Here is a 21,671-nt window from a genome sequence, read left to right as displayed (position 1 = left end):
ACTCTTGATGGGGTGGTGCTGCTTTAGTGGGTCTCTGATCGCATTTATCTTTCTGTCTTGGCTGCGTATAGGCTACTTGCAGTAGGCCTATGAAACAGATAAGGACTTTTCCTTAATGTGTGGGTCACTCAGGTGGGTGTCTAGGATATAGGGTTGTCTTGATTATAGACTACCCCACCATTCTCTGTTTCCTATTTCTATCATGTTATATATTAGCCACTATCAGTATGGACAATCAGTAGGCCTAATAACAACACATATTCAGCTGGCAATTTACTGTCAGTTCCCTTCGGTTGGTACAGCCTACATTATCATTCCATTTAATTACAAGGTTCAATTTACCTTCATTTGCTTCCCCTGTAAACATTGTCATGACCATGTGGTTGTTGCTGAGGATCATTAAAAATAGTTGATAATAAACATTAAGTGTACAAAACATTAGGAACACCTTTCCATCATATAGTCTGACCAGGTTAATCCAGGTGAAAGCTATGATCCTTTATTGATGTCACTTGTTAAATCCACTTCAATCAGTGTAGATGAAAGGGAGGAGACAGGTTAAAGAAGGATGCTTAATCCTTGAGACAATTGAGACCTGGATTGTGTATGTGTGCCATTCAGAGGGTGAATGGGCAAGATAAAATGTTGAAGTGTCTTTTGAATGGGGTATGGTAGTAGGTGCCAGGTGCACCGGTTTGAGTGTGACAAGAACTGCAATGCTGCTGAGTTTTTCATGCTTAACAGTTTCCCGTGTGTATCAAGAATGGTGCACCACACAAAGGACATCCAGCCAACTTGTAACAACTGTGGGAAACATTGGAGTCAACACTGGACTTTTGAACTGAAAATGTGGATTGACTTTTGAACTGTAAATTGGATTGGGAACAGGATTATGTGCTTGCTGATTTAGGCCAAGGGTATGTGCTTGATGATAAGATTATTCCCCACAATTCTCATAAGATTTTCTTGCTCATTTCAGGAGCTACAGCTTTCCTAACTAAGGTCAAACGTTAAAAGCTCTCAAACTGGTAATGTTCCCAAATCACCAATGTCCATCTCAATTGAATCAAGAAATCTGTGGACTTTTAATTTGAAAAAATATGGCATCATAAAAAAATTTTTTACAACATCATATGGTACAGTAACATTTGTGAACAAATGAAAAGGCTCAAACATCCTCAACCACACAAACAATTACAAGCAAACAACAATTCAACACATTGTTACCACAATCATACATTCCCTCCCCCCTTCCTTTGCTCAACGTTAAAGATCAAATGGAATGGCCACAAAAACATGTACCGTTTGTCCTCTAGCTTCATTGAGATTCAAAGTCAAAATCAATTGACAAAGCCAACATAGTATTACAACCAAGTAACAATGTCTTGCTCTAACTGTGCTATTCAAATTTGGTTGAACTGTGTTCTTTCTGACTCAAGAATGTGTGGAGTGCAAAGTGCAACATTTATTGTGTTTGTGGGTAATGGGGAAAAGATAGATAATAATAGTTCAATGAATGTATTTTCACTATTTGACAGACTTACAACCTAGAGTTGAAGTCGGAAGTTTACATACACTTAGGTTGGAGTCATTAAAACTCGTTTTTCAACCACTCCACACATTTTTTGTTAACAAACTATATTTTGGGCAAGTCAGTTAGGACATCTACTTTGTGCATGACACAAGTCATTTTTGCAACAGTTGTTTACAGACAGATTATTTCACTTATAATTCACTGTATCACAATTCCAGTGGGTCAGAAGTTTACATACACTAAATTGACTGTGCCTTTAAACAGCTTGGAAAATTCCAGAAAATTATGTCATGGCTTTAGAAGCTTCTGATAGGCTAATTGACATAATTTGAGTCTTGTTCATCCTTGGAAGCAATTTCCAAATGCCTGAAGGTACCACGTTCATCTGTACAAACAATAGTACGCAAGTATAAACACCATGGGACCACACAGCCGTCATACCGCTCAGGAAGGAGACACGTTCTGTCTCCTAGAGATGAATGTACTGTGGTGCGAAAGGTGCAAATCAATCCCAGAACAACAGCAAAGGACCTTGTGAAGATGCTGGAGGAAATAGGTACAAAAGTATCTATATCCACAGTAAAAAAAGTCCTATATCAACATAACCTGAAAGGCCGCTCAGCAAGGAAGAAGCCACTGCTCCAAAACCGCCTTAAAGAAGCCAGATTACGGTTTGCAACTGCATATGGGGACAAAGATCGTACTTTTTGGAGAAATGTCCTCTGGTCTGATGAAACAAAAATATAACTGTTTGGCCATAATGACCATCGCTATGTTTGGAGGAAAAAGGGGGAGGCTTGCAAGCCGAAAAACACTGTCCCAACCGTGAAGCACAGGGGTGGCAGCATCATGTTGTGGGGGTGCTTTGCTGCAGGAGGGACTGGTGCACTTCACAAAATAGATGGCATCATGAGGTAGGAAAATGATGTCGATATATTGAAGCAACATCTCATGACATCAGTCAGGAAGTTAAAGCTTGGTTGCAAATCGGTCTTCCAAATGGACAATGACCCCAAGCATACTTCCAAAGTTGTGGCAAAATGGCTTAAGGACAACAAAGTCAAGGTATTGGTGTGGCCATCACAAAGCCCTGACCTCAATCCTATAGAACATTTGTGGGCAGAACTGAAAAAGCATGTGCAAGCAAGGAGGCCTACAAACCTGACTCAGTTACACCAGCTCTGTCAGGAGGAATGGGCCAAAATTCACCCAATTTATTGTGGGAAGCTTGTGGAAGGCTTCCCAAAACGTTTGCTCCAAGTTCAACAATTTAAAGGCAATACTACCAAATACTCATTGAGTGTATGTAAACTTCTGACTCACTGGGAATGTGATGAAAGAAATAAAAGCTGAAATAAATAATTCTCTACTACTATTCTGACATTTCACATTCTTAAAATAAAGTGGTGATCCTAACTGACCTAAAACAGGGAATAATTTTTACTAAGATTAAATGTCAGGAATTGTGAAAAACTGAGTTTAATTGTATTTGGCTAAGGTGTATGTACACTTCTGACTTCAACTGTATATGGAATATACAAAACATTAAGGGCCAGCTTCCCGGACACAGATTAAGCCTAGTCCTAGACTAAAAAGCATTTTAATGAAGAATACTAGGCTTAATCATTTGTGTCCAGCCCTAAAACAATGTTATGTGAATGGGTGGGTGGTAGTTGCAGGATCTATATAGAGAACTAACCATAGTTACAAGTAAAGTAATTAAGCAGGGCTTGTCCAAGCCAAAATGGCCCATAGGCTCCTGCCCTATCTCCAAATTATATAGCGTAAATCAGCTTGATGTACAAGTAGACCACCTCCTGGACAGGACACTAGTCTATTGCAGGACCTTACCCCCAATCCATCTCATTAAAGGGATAGTGCAACATGTTACAAAGGGACATATTCGTTTCTTTACCCTGTAAGCAGTCAATGCTTTGATTTTATTTACCTGGCTTTTTAGCATTTCTGGCACAAATGGGAACAACAAAAGCATCTTCGTTCTTCATGTCCAAATCATGTCTATGTAAGAGCGACAAAATTCATTTTTATATACTTTAGGAAGATGATTTGGATATGAAGCTTGAAAATGCTAATGTTGTTCCCATTGACTTGCATTGGATTTGTGCAACAAATGTTACAAAATTTTCATTTGAAAATAGTCTGTTTACAGGGTAAGATTTCACAGACTAAGGGCTCTTGTCATGCCTGCTCACGCTCCCCCTCTCTGGCGCTCGAGGGAACAATGCGGCCCATCGTTACGCACATCAGCGCTTCATTGGACTCACTTGGACTCTATTACTTTATTGATTGCCACCCTTATATCTGTCACTTCCTCAGTTTATTCCATGTGTTTGCATTAATGTTTTGTTCCCCCTGTCCAGACGCTGTTCTTGTTTTGTTACATGTCCGTTTATCCATTAAATCTTCACTCCCTGTATTTGCTTCTCGTCTCCCAGCATCTGTACTCGCAGCTCTATTCAATCTGTATCACTGAAGCGTTACAGATTGCACAATAGAAATGTTAAGGTAATTTCAGATTGAGTCGACATATACAACATTTACCGTAAATGCAGTCTCCGCTAATGTGGGAACATTGCCTTTAAATCTCAATCATGCTGTAACGCTAAACTTCCGGGATACTAAGGGCAGGCATTTATTTCAAGTACAGAGGAAAGTTGGGGAGGGAAGGACGGCAGGAAGGTGTGTTGTTATGTGTTAATAACATTTAGACTACGTTATCCAGCAGGCTAAGCGGGCGCGGGAGATGGTTAAAGAATGCCTTTTCTAGCTGAAGTATATGTTCATTAAAAGTAGTTAGACCTACGCTCCGGTTTGTCATTATATACTGAACAAACATAACATGGTGTCAGAAGTGGGATGCCTCATCAGGATTCTGGCAAATTAAGCTAGATGATGCAAGCCTAAGGCTATGCACATTCAACACACCTGAGGGCAAGTACAGATTTCTGTATCTACCATATGGGATTCTCTCAGCGCCAGAGGTCTACCACAAGACAATCCACATGATCTTCGAGCACATTCCAGCAGTGGAGACTATGATGGATGACATCATCGTCTGGGGGTCCACAAAAGAAGAACACGATGCGAGAGTGAGACAAGTGCTGGACCTGACACGGAAAGTCAACCTAAAACTAAACAAGGACAAATGTGAGTTTGGTGTGAAAACACTTACCTTCGTGGGAGATGTACTTTCAGAGGACGGAGTCAAACCAGACCCGAGGAAAACATCAGCCATCAACAACATGGAGCGCCCGAAGAACAAGGACGACGTGAGATGCTTCATGGGCATGATCACCTACCTTGCAAAGTTCATACCTCAACTGTCAGCACAGTCCGCTCCACTCAGATGTCTTCTGGAACAGAGAAATTAATGGGAATGGTCCCATGAACAGGAAAACTGCTTCAAAAACCTAAAGAAGACAATCACAGAAGAGCCAGCACTCAGGTTCTATGATCCCGAGAAAAGCACAAGGATTTCTGCAGACGCGCCCGCATAGCCTGCTGTCACAGTCACAGTTTGGCCTGGGAGCAGTTCTTCTGCAACAGCATGACGACACATGGCAACCCATCGCTTATGCGTCCAGAGCCTTGACAGGCACAGAGACAAGGTATGCACAAATAGAGAAAGAACTACTGGCAAGCACATACGCTTGCAAAAGGTTTCACCAATACGTCTACGGGCGAGATTTCGAAGTTGAAACCGACCACAAACCATTGGTGTCAATCATGTCTAAGCCACTGAATGATTGTCCAATGAGAATCCACAGAATGTTGATCAGACTGCAAAAGTATGATGTGAAGATGATGTGAAAGTTCATGTTCACCGCCGACACTCTTTCTCGAGCAGTTGACAAGAAGGAGAGCTTCGACACACAGAAAAACACTGAGATTCAGGCCTATGTCGACATGATCGTAGCATCACTTCCTGTGTCTTCTGAGAGAATGGAGCAGATCAAAAGAGAGACCGCAGCTGACCAAACAATGACAGAGTTGAAAGAAACAACACTGATAGTATGGCCTGCACAGAAAAAACAACTGTCCAAGGAGAATACAGGATTACTGGATATGCAGAGCAGAGCTCACCGTTGTGGATGACATAGTGTTCAAAGGCAACAAGATTGTCATTCCCATGACACTACGCAAAGAAATGCTACAGAAAATACACAAGGGCCACTTGGGTGAGGAAAAATGCAAACGATGAGCACGAGAAGTAATGTACTGGCCAAGAATGAACCAGGAAATCAGCCAGACCACTGCTTCATGTGAACTGTGTTTGACCTACAGGCCAAAGCAGCAAGCAGAGCCGCTAATGCCTCATCCAGTACCCAACAGACCCTACTACAAAGTTGGAGTTGACCTTTTTGACTGCAATGGCAAAAGTCACATTGTTGTTACTGACTACTACGCAAACTACCCTGAAGTAGCAACACTGCCAACTACCTCCAGCAAAGCTGTAATCGCCTACCTGAAATCAGTCTTGGCAAGACATGGGGTTGCGTCTGAACTGTACTTGGACAATGGCCCGCAGTTTTCAAGTTCTGAATTCCAATTGTTCGCTGACGACTGGGGATTCCGACACAACACCTCCAGCCCCAACTACCCAAGATCCAACGGCTTAGCAGAGAGTTCAGTCAAAATTGTCAAAAGTCTGATGAAAAAGGCACACGATGGAAAGGAGGATTTCCGAAAAAATCTGATCTACCGCAGCGCACTGCTGCAGAACAGACTTTCGCCTGCACAAATGTTGATAGGATGTTGCATCAGAACCAACCTACCCATCCATGAGGACTTGCTAACACCCAGAGATGCTCACAAAGTCAAACTCACAAAGGAAAAACAGAAAGACAAACAAAAACAGCGACACAGCAAAAGTGCAAGACACTTACCTGGACTGAATGTTTTGTTAATGTGAAAAGAAATAGAGCCACAATAGAGTATTGTTGGACAGACTATATTTAGTTGAAAAAAATAAAATAATAATTTGGGGAAAGAAATGTGTGTTATTGAAAATTGCATGTTATGCAGGTTGAGTAAACAAATGTGATGTGACATGTGTAGTTACATAGAAAAGTAGTTTTCTTTTAAAGGAAAGAAGATGTGTTGTTATGTGTTAATAACATTTGGACTATGTTACTCAGCAGGCTATGCGGGCGCGGAAGATGGTTAAAGAATGCCTTGCATGGCTAAACATGGAGTTTTCTAGCTGAAGTATATGTTCATTAAAAGTAGTTAAACCTACGCCCCGGTTTGTCATTATATAAGGAACATAACAGAAGGGACAGAAGTTTAAGGGTAGGGCACAGCCAGTTGAATAAGTCCTTAAATGTGATAGGAAAGCATCCAACAGGAAAGTGTGATTATTGCCAGGAAAGAGAGACCGTGTGTAACGGTACTCGTCCTCGTCTAATGACGAGTATGAAAGATCGGACCAATGTGCAGCGTGGTAAGTGTCCATTTTAATGAAAACAACTGAACACTGAATGACAAAACAAAAAGAGAATGACCGAGACTGAAACAGTTTTGTATGGACAGACACAGAAAACAACTACCCACAACCCATAGTGGGAAAACAGGCAACCTAAGTATGATTCTCAATCAGAGACAACGATCGACACCTGCCTCTGATTGAGAACCATACCAGGCCAAATACAGAAATAGACTAGACTACAAAACATAGAATGCCCACCCCAACTCACGCCCTGACCAAACTAAAATAAAGACATAAAAAAGGAACTAAGGTCAGAACGTGACACCATGGAGCATGTATTGCTACAGTGTGGGCAGTATCAGAGGGAAAGAGAGAGTCTGAGATCTAGTATGAGGGAGAAGGGGATACAGGAAATTGGTTTAGAATATATTGGGGAGAACGTCATTAGATATATTCTAAAATATGTTGTTATATTTTTTAAGAGCAACGGGGCTGACAGGTAGGATTTAGTTTGTCCCTGTCTCTGGCCCACACTCCAGTACAGTAGGTGGCGGTAATGTACCATAACGTTGGATGCCAACCGCTGATAAACCCCATCAAAGAAGAAGTTGTAGCTAGTTGCTGAAATTAAGCAGGACGTGAAATAATGTAAGTGTTATCCTCATTGAAAACGAACTAACCCGAATGCATTTCTTAGTGTTCACACATGTGTGTATAACGTTACTGACGTTTAAATACTTGTTGTTCGACAGCTGTTACATAGCTAGCTAATGCTAGCTGGGCTAGCTAGCTAACGTACATTGCTAACTTGTCCCTAGCAACGCTCTCCTGTGGTCCTCATTTATAACAGTTGAGTAAATGTTACAGTAATCAGCTCGCGCAATTTCTGAAAAGACTGTGCACGCACACAAATATTTGAACAACAAGGCCCGAGTGGGTGTGGTAAATGGCCAATATACCACTGCCAAGGACTGTTCATAATCACAACGCAACGCGAAGTGGCTGGACACAGCTCTTAGCCAATGTATATTTGCAATGTACCACAAACCCCAGAGGTTCCTTATTGCGATTATATAAACTGGTTACCAACGTAATTAGAGCAGTTCTGTCATACCCGTGGTATACCACGGCTGTCAGCCAATCAGCATTCAGGGCTCGAACCACCCAGTTTATAATGAGATTTATAGACGTGATAGCGATGTTAAGTTTCCATAAGTGGATGAATTGGTCTAATTCATGTATGGTAACGCTTCAGAGTCTTCCAATTCAAATGAACTCATGACAAAAACTTTTTGACCGAGGAGTCAAAGGTGAATAACCGCCCACCCGGTTTCGGTTGGGTCATTTATAATTCAAAACAATGCATTCTGAATCATAAACTGGGTGGTTCGAGCCCTGAATGCTGATTGGCTGAAAGCTGTGATGTATCAGACTCGGTATGACAAAACATGTATATTTACTGCTCTACAGTAATTACGTTGGTAACCAGTTTATAACAGCAATAAGGCACCTCAGGTGTTTGTGGTTAATTGCCAATATACCACGGCTAAGAGCTGTATCCAGGCACTCCGTGTTGATTCGTGTATTGGAACAGCCCTTAGCAGTGGTATATTGGCCGTATACCACAACCCCTCGGGCCATATTGCTTAATTATAAACTGAGTGGTTCGAGCTTTGAGTGCTGATTGGCTGAAAGCCGTGGTATATCAGACCACATACCATAGGTATGACAAAACATTTGTAATTACGTCGGTAACCCGAGTGGCGCAGCGGTCGAAACCACTGCATCTCAGTGCAAGAGGCGTCACTACAGTCCCTGGTTCAATTCCAGGCTGTATCACATCCGAACACAAGCCTAAGATCACCATTCCCAATGCCAAGCGTTGGCTGGAGTGTTGTGAAGCTCGCCGCCATTGGACTCTGGAACAGTGGAATCGCGTTCCCTGGATTGATGAATCACACTTCACCATCTGGCAGTCCGACAGTTGACTCTGTGTTTGGCAGATGCCAGGAGAACGCTACCTGCCCCAATGCATAGTGCGAACTGTAAAATTTGGTGGAGGAGGAATAATGGTCTGGGGCTGTTTTTCATGGTTCAGGCTAGGTCCCTTAGTTCCAGTGAAGGCTATATACAGGTTATATACAAGGAGGTATACAAGGAGGTTCCGGGTCAGTGTACTGGGGTACGAGGTAGTTGGGGTGATTGATTGAGGTAATATGTGCTTGTAGTTTTGGTAAGGTGATTAATTGAAATACTATGTACATGTAGGTAGGGGGTGAAGAGCAGAATGTCCGGGTAGCCATTTAATTAACTGTTCAGCAGTCTTATGGCTTTGGTGGGGGGGGGCTGTTCAGGTGCCTTTTGGTTTCCCAGACTTGGCGTTCCAGTACTGCTTGCCATGCGATAGCAGAGAGAACATATAATGCCATATCTTCTAGTATCAGTGTTTGGCCCTAAGAAGTAGCCTTTGGGATCTGGTGAAGATTCTTCCGGATTAATCTCTCGCTCTTTCTCTCGTAGAACAGAAGATGGAGGCAGATTCGTCTCTCCTGAGCTCGGAAATGGAACTGCAGCAGCAAGAGGAGCTCTACCAACAGCTTTTGCTACAGGTTAGGATGAATGTTTTAAAAGAAATTTGAAGTGTCCCCTTTATTAAAGATGAACACCATTGACATCCAATTGCCTTCCAAGTGGGCATACACATTGGGTATGCCCAAAGTCATATGTGACTCTGGCCTACAGTGCCTTTAGAAAGTATTCTCACAAATGGACTTTTTTCCACATTTTGTTGTGTTACAAAATAGGATTCAAATGTTTAATTGTCATTTTTTGTCAACGATCTACACAAAATACTCTGTCAAAGTGGAAGAAAAATTCAAATATTTATTTAAAATATATATATATATATACACACACAGTTGTAGTCGGAAGTTTACTTACACGTATGTTGGAGTCAATAAAACTTGTTTTTCAACCACTCCACAAATTTCTTGTTAACAAACTATAGTTTCGGCAAGTCAGTTAACAAAATAAATCAGCCAAGACCTCAGAGAACAAATTGTAGACCTCCACATGTCTGGTTCATCGTTGGGAGCAATTTCCAAACGCCTGAAGGTACAACGTTTGTCTGTACAAACAATAGTACGCAAGTATAAACGCCATGGGACCACGCAGCCGTCATACCGCTCAGGAAGGAGTCATGTTCTGTCTCCTAGAGATGACCGTACTTTGGTGCGAAAAGTGCAAATCAATCCCAGAACAACAGCAAAGGACCTTGTGAAGATGCTGGAGGAAACAGGTACAAAGTATCTATATCCACAGTAAAACGAGTCCTATATCGACATAACCTGAAAGGCCGCCCAGCAAGGAAGAAGCAACTGCTTGTTGCAACAACGGTTTGCAACTGCACCTGGGGACAAAGATCGTACTTTTTGGAGAAATGTCCCCCGATCTGATGAAACAAAAATAGAACTGTTTGGCCATAATGACCATATGTTTGGAGGAAAAAGTGGGATGCTTGCAAGCCGAAGAACACCAGGAGGGACTGGTGCACTTCACAAACTAGATGGCATCATGAGAGAGGAAAATTATGTGGATATATTGAAGCAACATCTCAATACATCAGTCAGGAAGTTAAAGCTTGGTCTTCCAAATGGACAATGACCCCAAGCATACTTCCAAAGTTGTGTCAAAATGGCTTAAGGACAACAAAGTCAAGGTATTGGTGTGGCCATCACAAATCCCTGACCTCAATCCTATAGAACATTTGTGGGTTAGAACTGAAAAAACATGTGCGAGCAAGGAGGCCTACATACCTGACTCAGTTACACCAGCTCTGTCAGGAGGAATGGGCCAAAATTGACCCAACTTATTGTGGGAAGCTTGTGGAAGGCTACCCAAAACGTTTTCCCCAAGTTCAACAAAAGGCAGTGCTACCAAATACTCATTGAGTGTATGTAAACTTCTGACCCGCTGGGAATGTGATGAAAGAAATAAAAGCTGAAATAAATCATAAATCATTCTCTCTATTATTATTTCACATTTTTAAAATAAAGTGATGATCCTAACTGACCTAAGACAGGGCATTTTTACTAAATTGACTAAATGTCAGTAATTGTGAAAAACTGAGTTTAAATTTATTTGGCTTAGGTGTATGTAAACTTCCAGACTTCAACTGTAAGTATTCAACCCTCTGAATCAATACACGTTTGAATCACCTTCAGCAGCGATTACAGCATTGAGTCTTTCTGGGTAAGTCTTTTAATAGCCACGCACACCTGGATTGTACAATATTTGCACATTAGTCTAAAAATTCTTCAAGCTCTGTGAAGTTGGTTGTTGATAATTGCTAGACAGCAATTTAAGTCTTTCCATAGATTTAATTCAAAACTAACCAGGCCACTCAGGAACATTCAATGTCATCTTTGTAAGCAACTCCGGTGTATATTTGTCCTTCTGTTTTAGGTTATTTTAATAAAAATATATTCTCCTGCTGAAAGGTGAATTCTGTTGGAAAGCAGACTGAAGGTTTTCCTCTAGTATTTAGCCGGTGCTTAGTTCTATTCCGTTTCTTTTTATCTTAAAAAAACTCCATACTCCTTGCCGATGACAAGCATACCCATAACACATTTTTATTCTGTACAGGCTTCCTTCTTTTCATTGTCATTTAGGTTAGTATCAACGTTGTTGATCCATCCCCAGTTGTCTCCAATCACAGCCATTCAACTCTGTAACTGTTTTATAGTCACCATTGGCCTTATGGTGAAATCCCTGAGTGGTTTCCTTCCCCCCCGGCAACTGAGTTAGAAAGGATGCCTGTATCTTTGTAGTGACTGGGTGTAGTGATACACCATCCAAAGTGTTATTAATATCTTCACGATGCTCAAAGGCATATTCAATATTTTTTTCTATTTTTTTTTCTTGTTTTTACCCATCTACCAATAGGTGCCCTTCTTTGCTATGCATTGGATTGAATCTCTGTTTGAAATGCACTGCTCAACTGAGGGACCTTACAGATAATTGTGTGTGGGGTACAGAGATGAGGTAGTCATGTTAAATACTTTTATTGCACTTATTTAGGCTTGCCATAACAAAGGGATTGAATACTTATTGACTCAAGACATTTCAGCTTTTGATTAATTTAAAATGTGGAAAAAGTCAAGGGATGTGAATACTTTCTGATGGCACTGTATATATTGCCATTTATGATGTTTTGACAGCTTCTATCAAGATTATGACTTTGGCTTTGGCTCTCAATGAAGCTGGATATGAGGGCCTAGGTTAAATGCATTTGTGGCCATTCCAATTGTTCTTCAACCATGAGCGTAGGAAGGATGAAGATTTTGTAATTGAGCTGTACATTTACATTTAAGTCATTTAGCAGACGCTCTTATCCAGAGCGACTTAGCTCTTGAAATGAGAAAAACGTCCGTTTTGTAATTTTAGCATCATACACATACCCCTGGCACATAATCCTGGTCCCAATCCAATTTTCTGTTCAAAAGTCAACTGTGTGAACATTTATCCCTGCATGTATCTATCATCCTCACCGTTAATCCCTGATCAGACCTACAGTGTCATTGTGCAAAATGGTGCACGGCATCATCTGGATATTTGTGCAAGAAAATATTAATATTCCTCTTCTGATACCATTTCTGCCAAGCAATCTGCACGAATTTGATGCAAATCCAAAGTATGCACCTGACTGCAACTGCCTCTGCAATGCAAAGCTAAGAGCTGTTATAAATGTGTACTGAGAATGTGCCTGGCATTGAATCAATTTGCTTCTCTCTCTTTTTCTCTTTCGCTCATCTTACTCTTTCTCTTTTAGACAATGGGAAAAATGCAAAGTGAAAATCCTCGTGATTCTAGAGTCATTCGGCCACAGCCTGGTCAGTCTCCCTTTGGCACACACACACACACACACACACACACACACACACACACACACACACACACACACACACACACACACACACACACACACGTGTAAACAACAGTTGTGTGTTTGTTGAATCCGTAGGTCTGTGTGTGAAGACTTTCACCTTGCCTGATAAACGGAAGGTATTTGTCAACATCTGTCAGTCTGCTGCTGTCCCGCCCCCGCCCCCCCTCTCCAAGGAGGCACTAGTGGAGCTCCTCGAATCAGAAGACCCCACAGGATACAGAGTACCCATGAGCATCGGAGAGGCCCACACAGAGGTGGACAACAGTGAGTGAGGCTACTTTCTGAAGATCTCTTGACTTGACAGTTAATGCAGTTTTTCTATTCTGATCATGGAGTTCCCGAACACATTGTGCATCTACACCTACATTTACAGTACATGTGTCTACCTGGTCCACATTGTGTCTGGACTCACTTTTCCTGTGCTATATTCAAATGCCAGTATGCGTTCTGCAAACGATGGAATAGGCAAAAGTTGCTAATAACAAAACAATTTTGATAGCATTAGCTAACTAATGAAGCCATCCAGCTAACCTCTGTAGCTAGCCAGCTAGCTAGCAAAGCTAAAGGGATTGCAATAGGAATAGCATAACTGTAGCCAGAGACGGCGGAAGTAGGGGTGCGGGGGGGTGCAGATATTTCTGTATTTCATTTTCAACAAATTAGAAAAAATATCTAAAAACATGTTTTCACTTAGTCATTATAGTGTATTGTGTATACACTATAATGACTAAGTGAAAACAACATGTTTTTAGATATTTTTTCTAATTTGTTGAAAATGAAATACAGAATATGGTGGAAACCATCTCCAGCCTTGCTTACAAGAGAGGGAGGGAAGAGAGGGAGGGAAGGAGTGCACACATCTGGAGAACAGTAGAGAATTGGAACTCAGCCATGTATCCCAATATTCCGGCATGACTTCCTCTCCTTGTTTAATACTCTCCTTCAACCCGATTCACTTATCCCTGAAGTGTGTACTTGTACCAGTGCAGTTCTTCCCAACCATTCGTTTTTTCACCCCCCAAACCTTTACCTTAAATCGGGGGTATTCAATCGGCTACACTATATACACTATAGCAAAATAAATGCTGCAGTAGCTGTTTTCAAAGTTTTTCTGTCATTTTGTTTTATAGTTGGTAGATAATCACACAAAGAACTACGAATCCTACAATATATCCCACCGCAGCAACACACTGCCTGGCAGGGGAGCTGTGCTCACCGTGATTGAGGTGCTGAAGATTAATTTTTAGAAGCGCTGTGCACAGGCATAGAAGTTGGTCTAATTTACTTGAAAGTCTACTAAAGTGAGACTTTGTCCAATAATACATTACTTAGGTTGTTTTCCAAGTTTGGTAATTACTTAAACTGATACTAGTCAGAATCTCACAGGCACACTGTCACTGATGACTAGAGCAGCCGAGTGCCCCTTATCGCCACGGTAGTAACCTTCTGCCCTTAAAGGGGTAGCTGAAAATGTTTGCCTCGTCTGGTCACAAAAAAATTAATAAAATTGAGTAATATACCACTTTTAACTAGTAACACGTGTATTGTTTTAGAAACATTACAAAGCATTTATCTTTTCTTTTTTTTTTTTCAAATATTTTGTCTAGTAAGAAATCTGTGTCCGGTGGACCAAAAAGTTAGTTTCAGGCACGTAAGAACTTTTGCATGTAAATTCTCATGTACCTAATAAAAAATCCAAGTTCAACTCTACTGATGGTTTTGTCACAAAAACTGTTGCATTATATACACAATAATGCCCATTCTGGTCCTGGCATGGGTAGTCTACCTACATGATGAGAACATTAAGGATAAGAGTGAGATTATATTTTTTTTGTCAAACGGCAGCCAAGCATCAATCATGTCACCAGAATAAGACCCCTCTATATTTATTATAACTTATTTAATGTGTAGCCTAAAAAAACTGCATGCTTTCCTGAGTTGTAGTGGGAGGACCACACAACATATCATCACGTCACTTCCAAGTTTACTTTGATATGATGGTTATATCAATAATGATATGTGCCATATAAATATTTGCGGAATGGCTGTCCACGACTAAAAAATATCTTGGTCGACCGAGAGCTGTCTGTTCTTTCGACCAATTGTTTGGTTGAAATTTTAAAAGGTGTGTTTTTCACCTACCTATATGGTATGTACTGAGCTTGTCTGATGCTTTAAGCACACTGTTTGATTAAATAATTAAGAGACACAAATTACTTGAGGAGAGTCATTTGTGTCTCTTAACCAGAATTTTAAAAAACTGTTCTCGACCCCCCCCCCCCCCCCCCCCCCCCCCCCCCTCCCACTGCTTCTAGTCTTCGCAGATTCTGCTTTATGCTCCTGAAGTTGCCGGTGATAGGCTACGCCAGGGGTCGGCAATCCTTTTCCATTTGTGTGCCAGTTCTGATTTTCCTTAAGTTTCCTTTTTTCTTTTCTTCAATCATTAACCACATGACAATCTGAATTCTATCTAGATGATAATTATACAAATCTAAAAGTAACTTCTATTGCAATTGGCAACTATATAAAAATAGCCTACATAAAGCCAACAAATAACATTGCATCCTGCAGGTAGAGAATATCCTGATTTAAAAAAATAAATATCCTATAAATCTAATTGGCTACGCCAATGTCTGCAACAAAATGTTTTTTAATCAAATGGATCCGGCCCTAAGCTCGCCCTAACTAACTTACAACATTGTATAAAATATTCTGGGGCCCTCAGGGTTTCTGGGCAAGCGATATCATGTATTTTAAGACGTTTCCACTGGATCAGAGTATTACTTTTTCCCCTTTCATTACGAATGGTTATCGAAAGGGAGAGAGATTCAAATATTTTTCAAATACATTAAGGAACTATTGTCATTGTCAATGTATTCTAAAAACAGACTTTGTTTACTTGTTGTTTGATGTGAAGAAAAATTACTTTTGAGAAGCTGTTTGAGAAGCTCCACAACTCATTAGCTAAGACAATCAGAAATACTATTAGACATCCCCAAATGCGCACATTTATAGGCCTATATTTGCGCGCAGGCCAGGTAGCCTAGGCCTACTTCTATATGCAAAATCAGGTGCGTGTCCTTACTCAACATTGACAGAAGCACACCAAACAAAAGACAATCAATTGACAAAATTCGTAAACGGAGTGAAATAAACCAAAACTTGTTTCTCACAAGTATAGCTCTGCAAACAACTTGTCAACTTCGACAATGAGACTGGCAAACAACTGTAATAATAATACACTGCTCAAAAAAATAAAGGGAACACTTAAACAACACAATGCAACTCCAAGTCAATCACACTTCTGTGAAATCAAACTGTCCACTTAGGAAGCAACACTGATTGACAATACATTTCACATGCTGTTGTGCAAATGGAATAGACAACAGGTGGAAATTATAGGCAATTAGCAAGACACCCCCAATAAAGGAGTGGTTCTACAGGTGGTGACCACTTCTTAGTTCCTATGCTTCCTGGCTGATGTTTGGTCACTTTTGAATGCTGGCGGTGCTTTCACTCTAGTGGTAGCATGAGACGGAGTCTACAACCCACACAAGTGGCTCAGGTAGTGCAGCTCATCCAGGATGGCACATCAATGCGAGCTGTGGCAAGAAGGTTTGCTGTGTCTGTCAGCGTAGTGTCCAGAGCATGGAGGCGCTACCAGGAGACAGGCCAGTACATCAGGAGACGTGGAGGAGGCCGTAGGAGGGCAACAACCCAGCAGCAGGACCGCTACCTCCGCCTTTGTGCAGGGAGGAGCACTGCCAGAGCCCTGCAAAATGACCTCCAGCAGGCCACAAATGTGCATGTGTCTGCTCAAACAGTCAGAAACAGACTCCATGAGGGTGGTATGAGGGTCCGACGTCCACAGGTGGGGGTTGAGCTTACAGCCCAACACCGTGCAGGACGCTTGGTATTTGCCAGAGAACACCAAGATTGGCAAATTCGCCACTGGCGCCCTGTGCTCTTCACAGATGAAAGCAGGTTCACACTGAGCACGTGAAAGAGTCTGGAGACGCCGTGGAGAACGTTCTGCTGCCTGCAACATCCTCCAGCATGACCGGTTTGGCGGTGGGTCAGTCATGGTGTGGGGTGGCATTTCTTTGGGGGGCCGCACAGCCCTCCATGTGCTCGCCAGAGGTAGCCTGACTGCCATTAGGTACCGAGATGAGATCCTCAGACCCCTTGTGAGACCATATGCTGGTGCGGTTGGCCCTGGGTTCCTCCTAATGCAAGACAATGCTAGACCTCATGTGGCTGGAGTGTGTCAGCAGTTCCTGCAAGAGGAAGGCATTGATGCTATGGACTGGCCCGCCCGTTACCTAGACCTGAATCCAATTGAGCACATCTGGGACATCATGTCTTGCTCCATCCACCAACGCCACGTTGCACCACAGACTGTCCAGGAGTTGGCGGATGCTTTAGTCCAGGTCTGGGAGGAGATCCCTCAGGAGACCATCCGCCACCTCATCAGGAGCATGCCCAGGCGTTGTAGGGAGGTCATACAGGCACGTGGAGGCCATACACACTACTGAGCCTCATTTTGACTTGTTTTAAGGACATTACATCAAAGTTGGATCAGCCTGTAGTGCGGTTTTCCACTTTTAATTTTGAGTGTGACTCCAAATCCAGACCTCCATGGGTTGATAAATTTGATTTCCATTGATAATTTTTGTGGGATTTTGTTGTCAGCACATTCAACGATGTAAAGAAAAAAGTATTCAATAAGAATATTTCATTCATTCAGATCTAGGATATGTTATTTTAGTGTTCCCTTAATTTTTTTGAGCAGTGTATATTGAGTCAGTAAGTATTCAACACCTTTGTTAAGGCATTCCTAAATAAGTTCAGTAGTAAAAATGTCCTTAACAAGTCACATAATAACATAATATGTTGCATGGACTCACATTGCGTGCAATAGTGTTTAACATGATTTTTTGAATGACTACCTCGTCTCTGTACCCCACACAGAATTATATGTAAGGTTCCCAATGGTAACTTTTTTTTAAACAGAGTTTATTGGCAGTGATGGGGGGAAAACTGAGGATGGATCAACAACATTGTAGTTACTCCACAATACTAATCTAAATGACAGTGAACAGAAGGAAGCCTGTACAGAATAAAAAATATTCCAAAACATGCATCCTGTTTGCAATAATGCACTAATGTGAAACTGAGAAAAATGTGGCAAAGAAATGAACTTTATATCCTGAATGCAAAGTGTTATGTTGGGGCAAATTAAACAAAACACCTCATTGAGTACCACTCTTCATATTTTCAAGCATGGTGGTGGCTGCATCATGTGATGGGTAGGCTTGTCATCGGCAAGGAGTTGGGTTGTTTTTATGAATAAAAATGTGGCCTAATTAACGTTTTGAATTAAATCGGCTTGAAAATCTATAGCAAGACTTGAAAATGGCTGTCTAGCAATGATCAACAACCAACTTGACAGAGCTTGAATAATTTAAAAGAAAAATGTGCAAATATTGTATAATCCAGGTGTGCAAAGCTCTTAGTGACTTACCCAGAAAGACTCAAAGCTGTAATCGCTGCCAAAGGTGATCGTAACATGTATTGACTTGGGGGTTGACTACTTATGTAATCAAGATAGATAGATATATACATTTTTGTGTGTACATCATTGACAAAAAATTACAGTTAAATCCATTTTAATCCCACCTTGTAACACAACAAAATGTAGAAAAAGGCAAGGGGTGTGAATAATTTCCGAATGCACTGTATCTGTTTGAGCTCCTGTTAGACAGATTCGATTTGGTTTCTCAGGGGGAGGCTGTGCAGTCTTGCCCTCTACCTGTGTCCGTTTAGATAGGACAGGTCGCGCCTGATACAGAAGCAATCTTTTATGACCGTGTATATTTGGTCAATCGAGTTGTATATTTTGTAATAATGGCATTTTTACCATTGGATCACCAAGACCTGTAAATAATATACACTCAGCACGTCAACCTGCCTTGCCTTCTTCTGATTTCATTCTCCTACCACTGCTACAAGGTCCCTATTTTTACAATTACATAGGCTAATCAAAGATTTTCGGTCATTGCATGTATAGATCATTTATTAGCTTGACTTGAAAAAACTTGTGACTTGACTAACTCATAGAATGCATGACTTGGGCTTGACTCGAGAGACTACCTGTTCTACTTGGGACTCGACTTGAGACTCGGACCTTAAGACTTGCTTGTGACTCGAGAAATAGTGACTTGGTTCTGTCCTGTCCCCACAGACTCCCAAGGCTGCACAGCCTACGACGTGGTCATCAGTGAAGAGTTCTTCCAGAAATGCCAGGTGTGTGTGTGTGTGTGTGTGTGCACGCTGGTGTGTGTGTGTGCGCGGGGGTGTGTGTGTGTGTAACTTCTCTCTGTGTTTGTAGAAGGATCCTCTATTCCAGCAGTTTCTGATCGCTGTGTCATTAGAGGGGCTGGAGAACAAATACAACCTGGAGCTCAGCCGAGGTATGTATGCCTGTATCTTCAGTGTGCATGTAAGCTTCCATATGGATTTGTTTTTTGTTTCGTGTGAGTGAGCATTAATCAGACCCATGTTCTGTGTGTTCTGCTGCAGATGAGGTAATATCCATTTGTTTCTCCTTTCATTCCTGTGTTTTTCTCTCCTTCCCTCCCAGACTGGAAGGTTCTGAAGAACAGGAAGTTTCTGGGCTCTGTGAACGAACAGAATATTCGCACCAAGAGCAAACCTGTGATTCAGGAAATAGACCCCAAGTATGTTTTTGCTTGCTCTTTCTTTCTTTCTTTCTCACGCTCTCTTTTTTTCTTTCTTGTAATCTCACTCTCTCTAACACACACACCACACAAAACTCACTTCTGTTATCAGTAATTCACCACTAGAGGGTGGTGTAGAGTTAACTACAGTCTGTATGTGGAAGAGTTCAATCTCCTCTCTCTCCCTCCCTCCCCCTTCAATCTCTCTCTCGCTCTCTCTCTCCACAGGGATACTCGCCCAGCACCAGAACCAGCCAAACGGTAGGTCTGTCTGAATTGTCCGCTGTGGATTTGATTGTCACATACCAAACTGGAACATATTGTCTCCTTCTTTCTCACTCTCTTGCACTAACCCACCTCTCTCTCCCTCTCGTCTCTTCTCTTCACCCATCTCCAGGCCAGAGTTCTGTCTGCTGGTGGCGCCCCCTGTAGGTGATCCAGAGTTTCTGATAGCAGAGATACAGCTTCCTGGAGTGGTGAGACACAAGCCTAGTCTTAAACACATCCCTCTCCCCCTATAGTCTGTGTTTAACCTCTTCCCCTATAGCAGGGGTGTCAGTCATTTTGTCTCAGGGGCTGCATTCGGAGGGCCGCACTAAAAATCGGTTATTTCTTCACCTTCAAGATTTGCAACGAATAGTTCTCTATCCATCGTTTTTTGGAATGTTCGATGCGCTCTGACTATTTAGTGATTGTTAGCGAGCTGGACACAGTCGAGAAACTGTATGACTGTCCATTATTTAGTTATTTTAAAGTATATTGAGTGTGTTTTTTTTATTTAACCCGGGGGCCGGATTATACCCCCTCGCAAGCCATATCATATCATTATGATTTATACAGTTTCGACACCCCTGCCCTATAGACTAGGTCCTAAACCCATCCTTTACCACTTATACTCAAACTGTTTCCTCACCCCTAGATGTATAATCTATATACTATTGTTCAACCCATTCTTAATTTCATATTATCAATGTGTTAAACTGCTTCCTCACTTCCTCCCAATGCCAGTGTTCTTCTTAGCTGGTCCTGGGGACCCACAGGATGTGTTGGGGTTTGTTCCAGCCCAGCACCAACACACCTTTTTCAAATAACTATCCAATCAACATACGTGGCAGTGATTAATAGGACACCGAGTTTTTTTACTGGTCAACTTTGGGGGCTTGTTATGACATTAATACGTAAGCCAGCAACGTTTCCCTTGTCCTCTCTCCTTCACTCCCTCCCTTCTCCTCTTTCCAGGCCTCCTCTCTCTCCCTCGTTCTGGACCTTGGGGAGGACAGGCTTGTCCTGAATGTCCGGCCCTCCCTCTTTCATCTGGACTGTTTCATTCCCTTCTTCATTGACCAGGAGGACAGCGTAGCACAGTACAACACCAACACACAGGTACACATACACACACATTCTAAAACACAGTACACCTATTTACTGACACACGGCATCTGATATTGATACTCTTTTCTTTTTCCTCTCTCGCTCTCTCCGCCTCCCCTTTCTCTCTCTCCACAGATTCTCACGGTGACAATGCCGGTGGTGTCTTCGTGAAGACGCTGAATGTCAGATATCTATCCGTTTTTGTTGTGTATGAAAATAAACCTGTTATTTTTAATCACGGTCTGTGAGTGCTTACGTTCGAATCGCTTCAGTTCATCTTTGATAAATGAAGAGTTATCACAGGAAACATTAGCCGTGCATTCTCATTATCACACCAGCCATATTTAGCCATAACAGTCCTTCGAACACTCTTGCAGTTAGTCGACATGTATCCCAACAATATCCCATTCAACTGGCTCTTTAGTATGGGTTTTACTTTTTTTTACTACTTGTTTCCGGGAGTCCCTCTATGAACGGAAGACCCTATTCGTGGAAAGGGATGGAAGAAAATACTCATCCCACCTATTTCTGGCCATTTATTTCTGGCCCTGGTATGCTCCTCTCATCCATCCCTCTTTTGTCTCCCCTTTCTCTCTCCTCTTTTGTTCTCTGTGTGTCTCTGTCTCTCGC

At 41.8% G+C, this 21,671-nt stretch overlaps 1 protein-coding gene across 3 annotated transcripts; it reads left to right on the top strand.

Annotated features, from left to right (window-relative positions):
- The first annotated feature begins 7,538 nt into the window (after positions 1-7,538).
- On the top strand, positions 7,539-21,276 carry pih1d1 (PIH1 domain containing 1). Of its 3 annotated transcripts, none has more exons than XM_055882703.1 (11): positions 7,539-7,631; positions 9,509-9,592; positions 12,814-12,874; positions 13,006-13,194; positions 19,175-19,236; positions 19,322-19,403; positions 19,574-19,670; positions 19,899-19,931; positions 20,068-20,146; positions 20,910-21,053; positions 21,177-21,276. In XM_055882703.1, exons 2-11 carry the CDS (start codon positions 9,512-9,514, stop codon positions 21,210-21,212), a joined length of 864 nt encoding a protein of 287 aa, XP_055738678.1. In that variant the 5' UTR covers positions 7,539-7,631; positions 9,509-9,511; the 3' UTR covers positions 21,213-21,276. The 3 variants fall into 3 exon arrangements, with proteins under 3 accessions (XP_055738678.1, XP_055738674.1, XP_055738686.1); XM_055882699.1 differs by having other exon boundaries at positions 9,504-9,592; XM_055882711.1 differs by lacking the exon at positions 7,539-7,631 and adding an exon at positions 11,133-12,026 and having other exon boundaries at positions 9,510-9,592.
- The last annotated feature ends 395 nt before the right edge of the window (positions 21,277-21,671 follow it).

This window comes from Salvelinus fontinalis, chromosome 2 (assembly GCF_029448725.1).
Source record: "Salvelinus fontinalis isolate EN_2023a chromosome 2, ASM2944872v1, whole genome shotgun sequence".
NCBI classification, from domain to species: Eukaryota; Metazoa; Chordata; class Actinopteri; order Salmoniformes; family Salmonidae; genus Salvelinus; species Salvelinus fontinalis.
The sequence above is the reverse complement of the archived record's forward strand: the minus strand, read 5'-3'. Positions and strand labels throughout refer to the sequence as shown.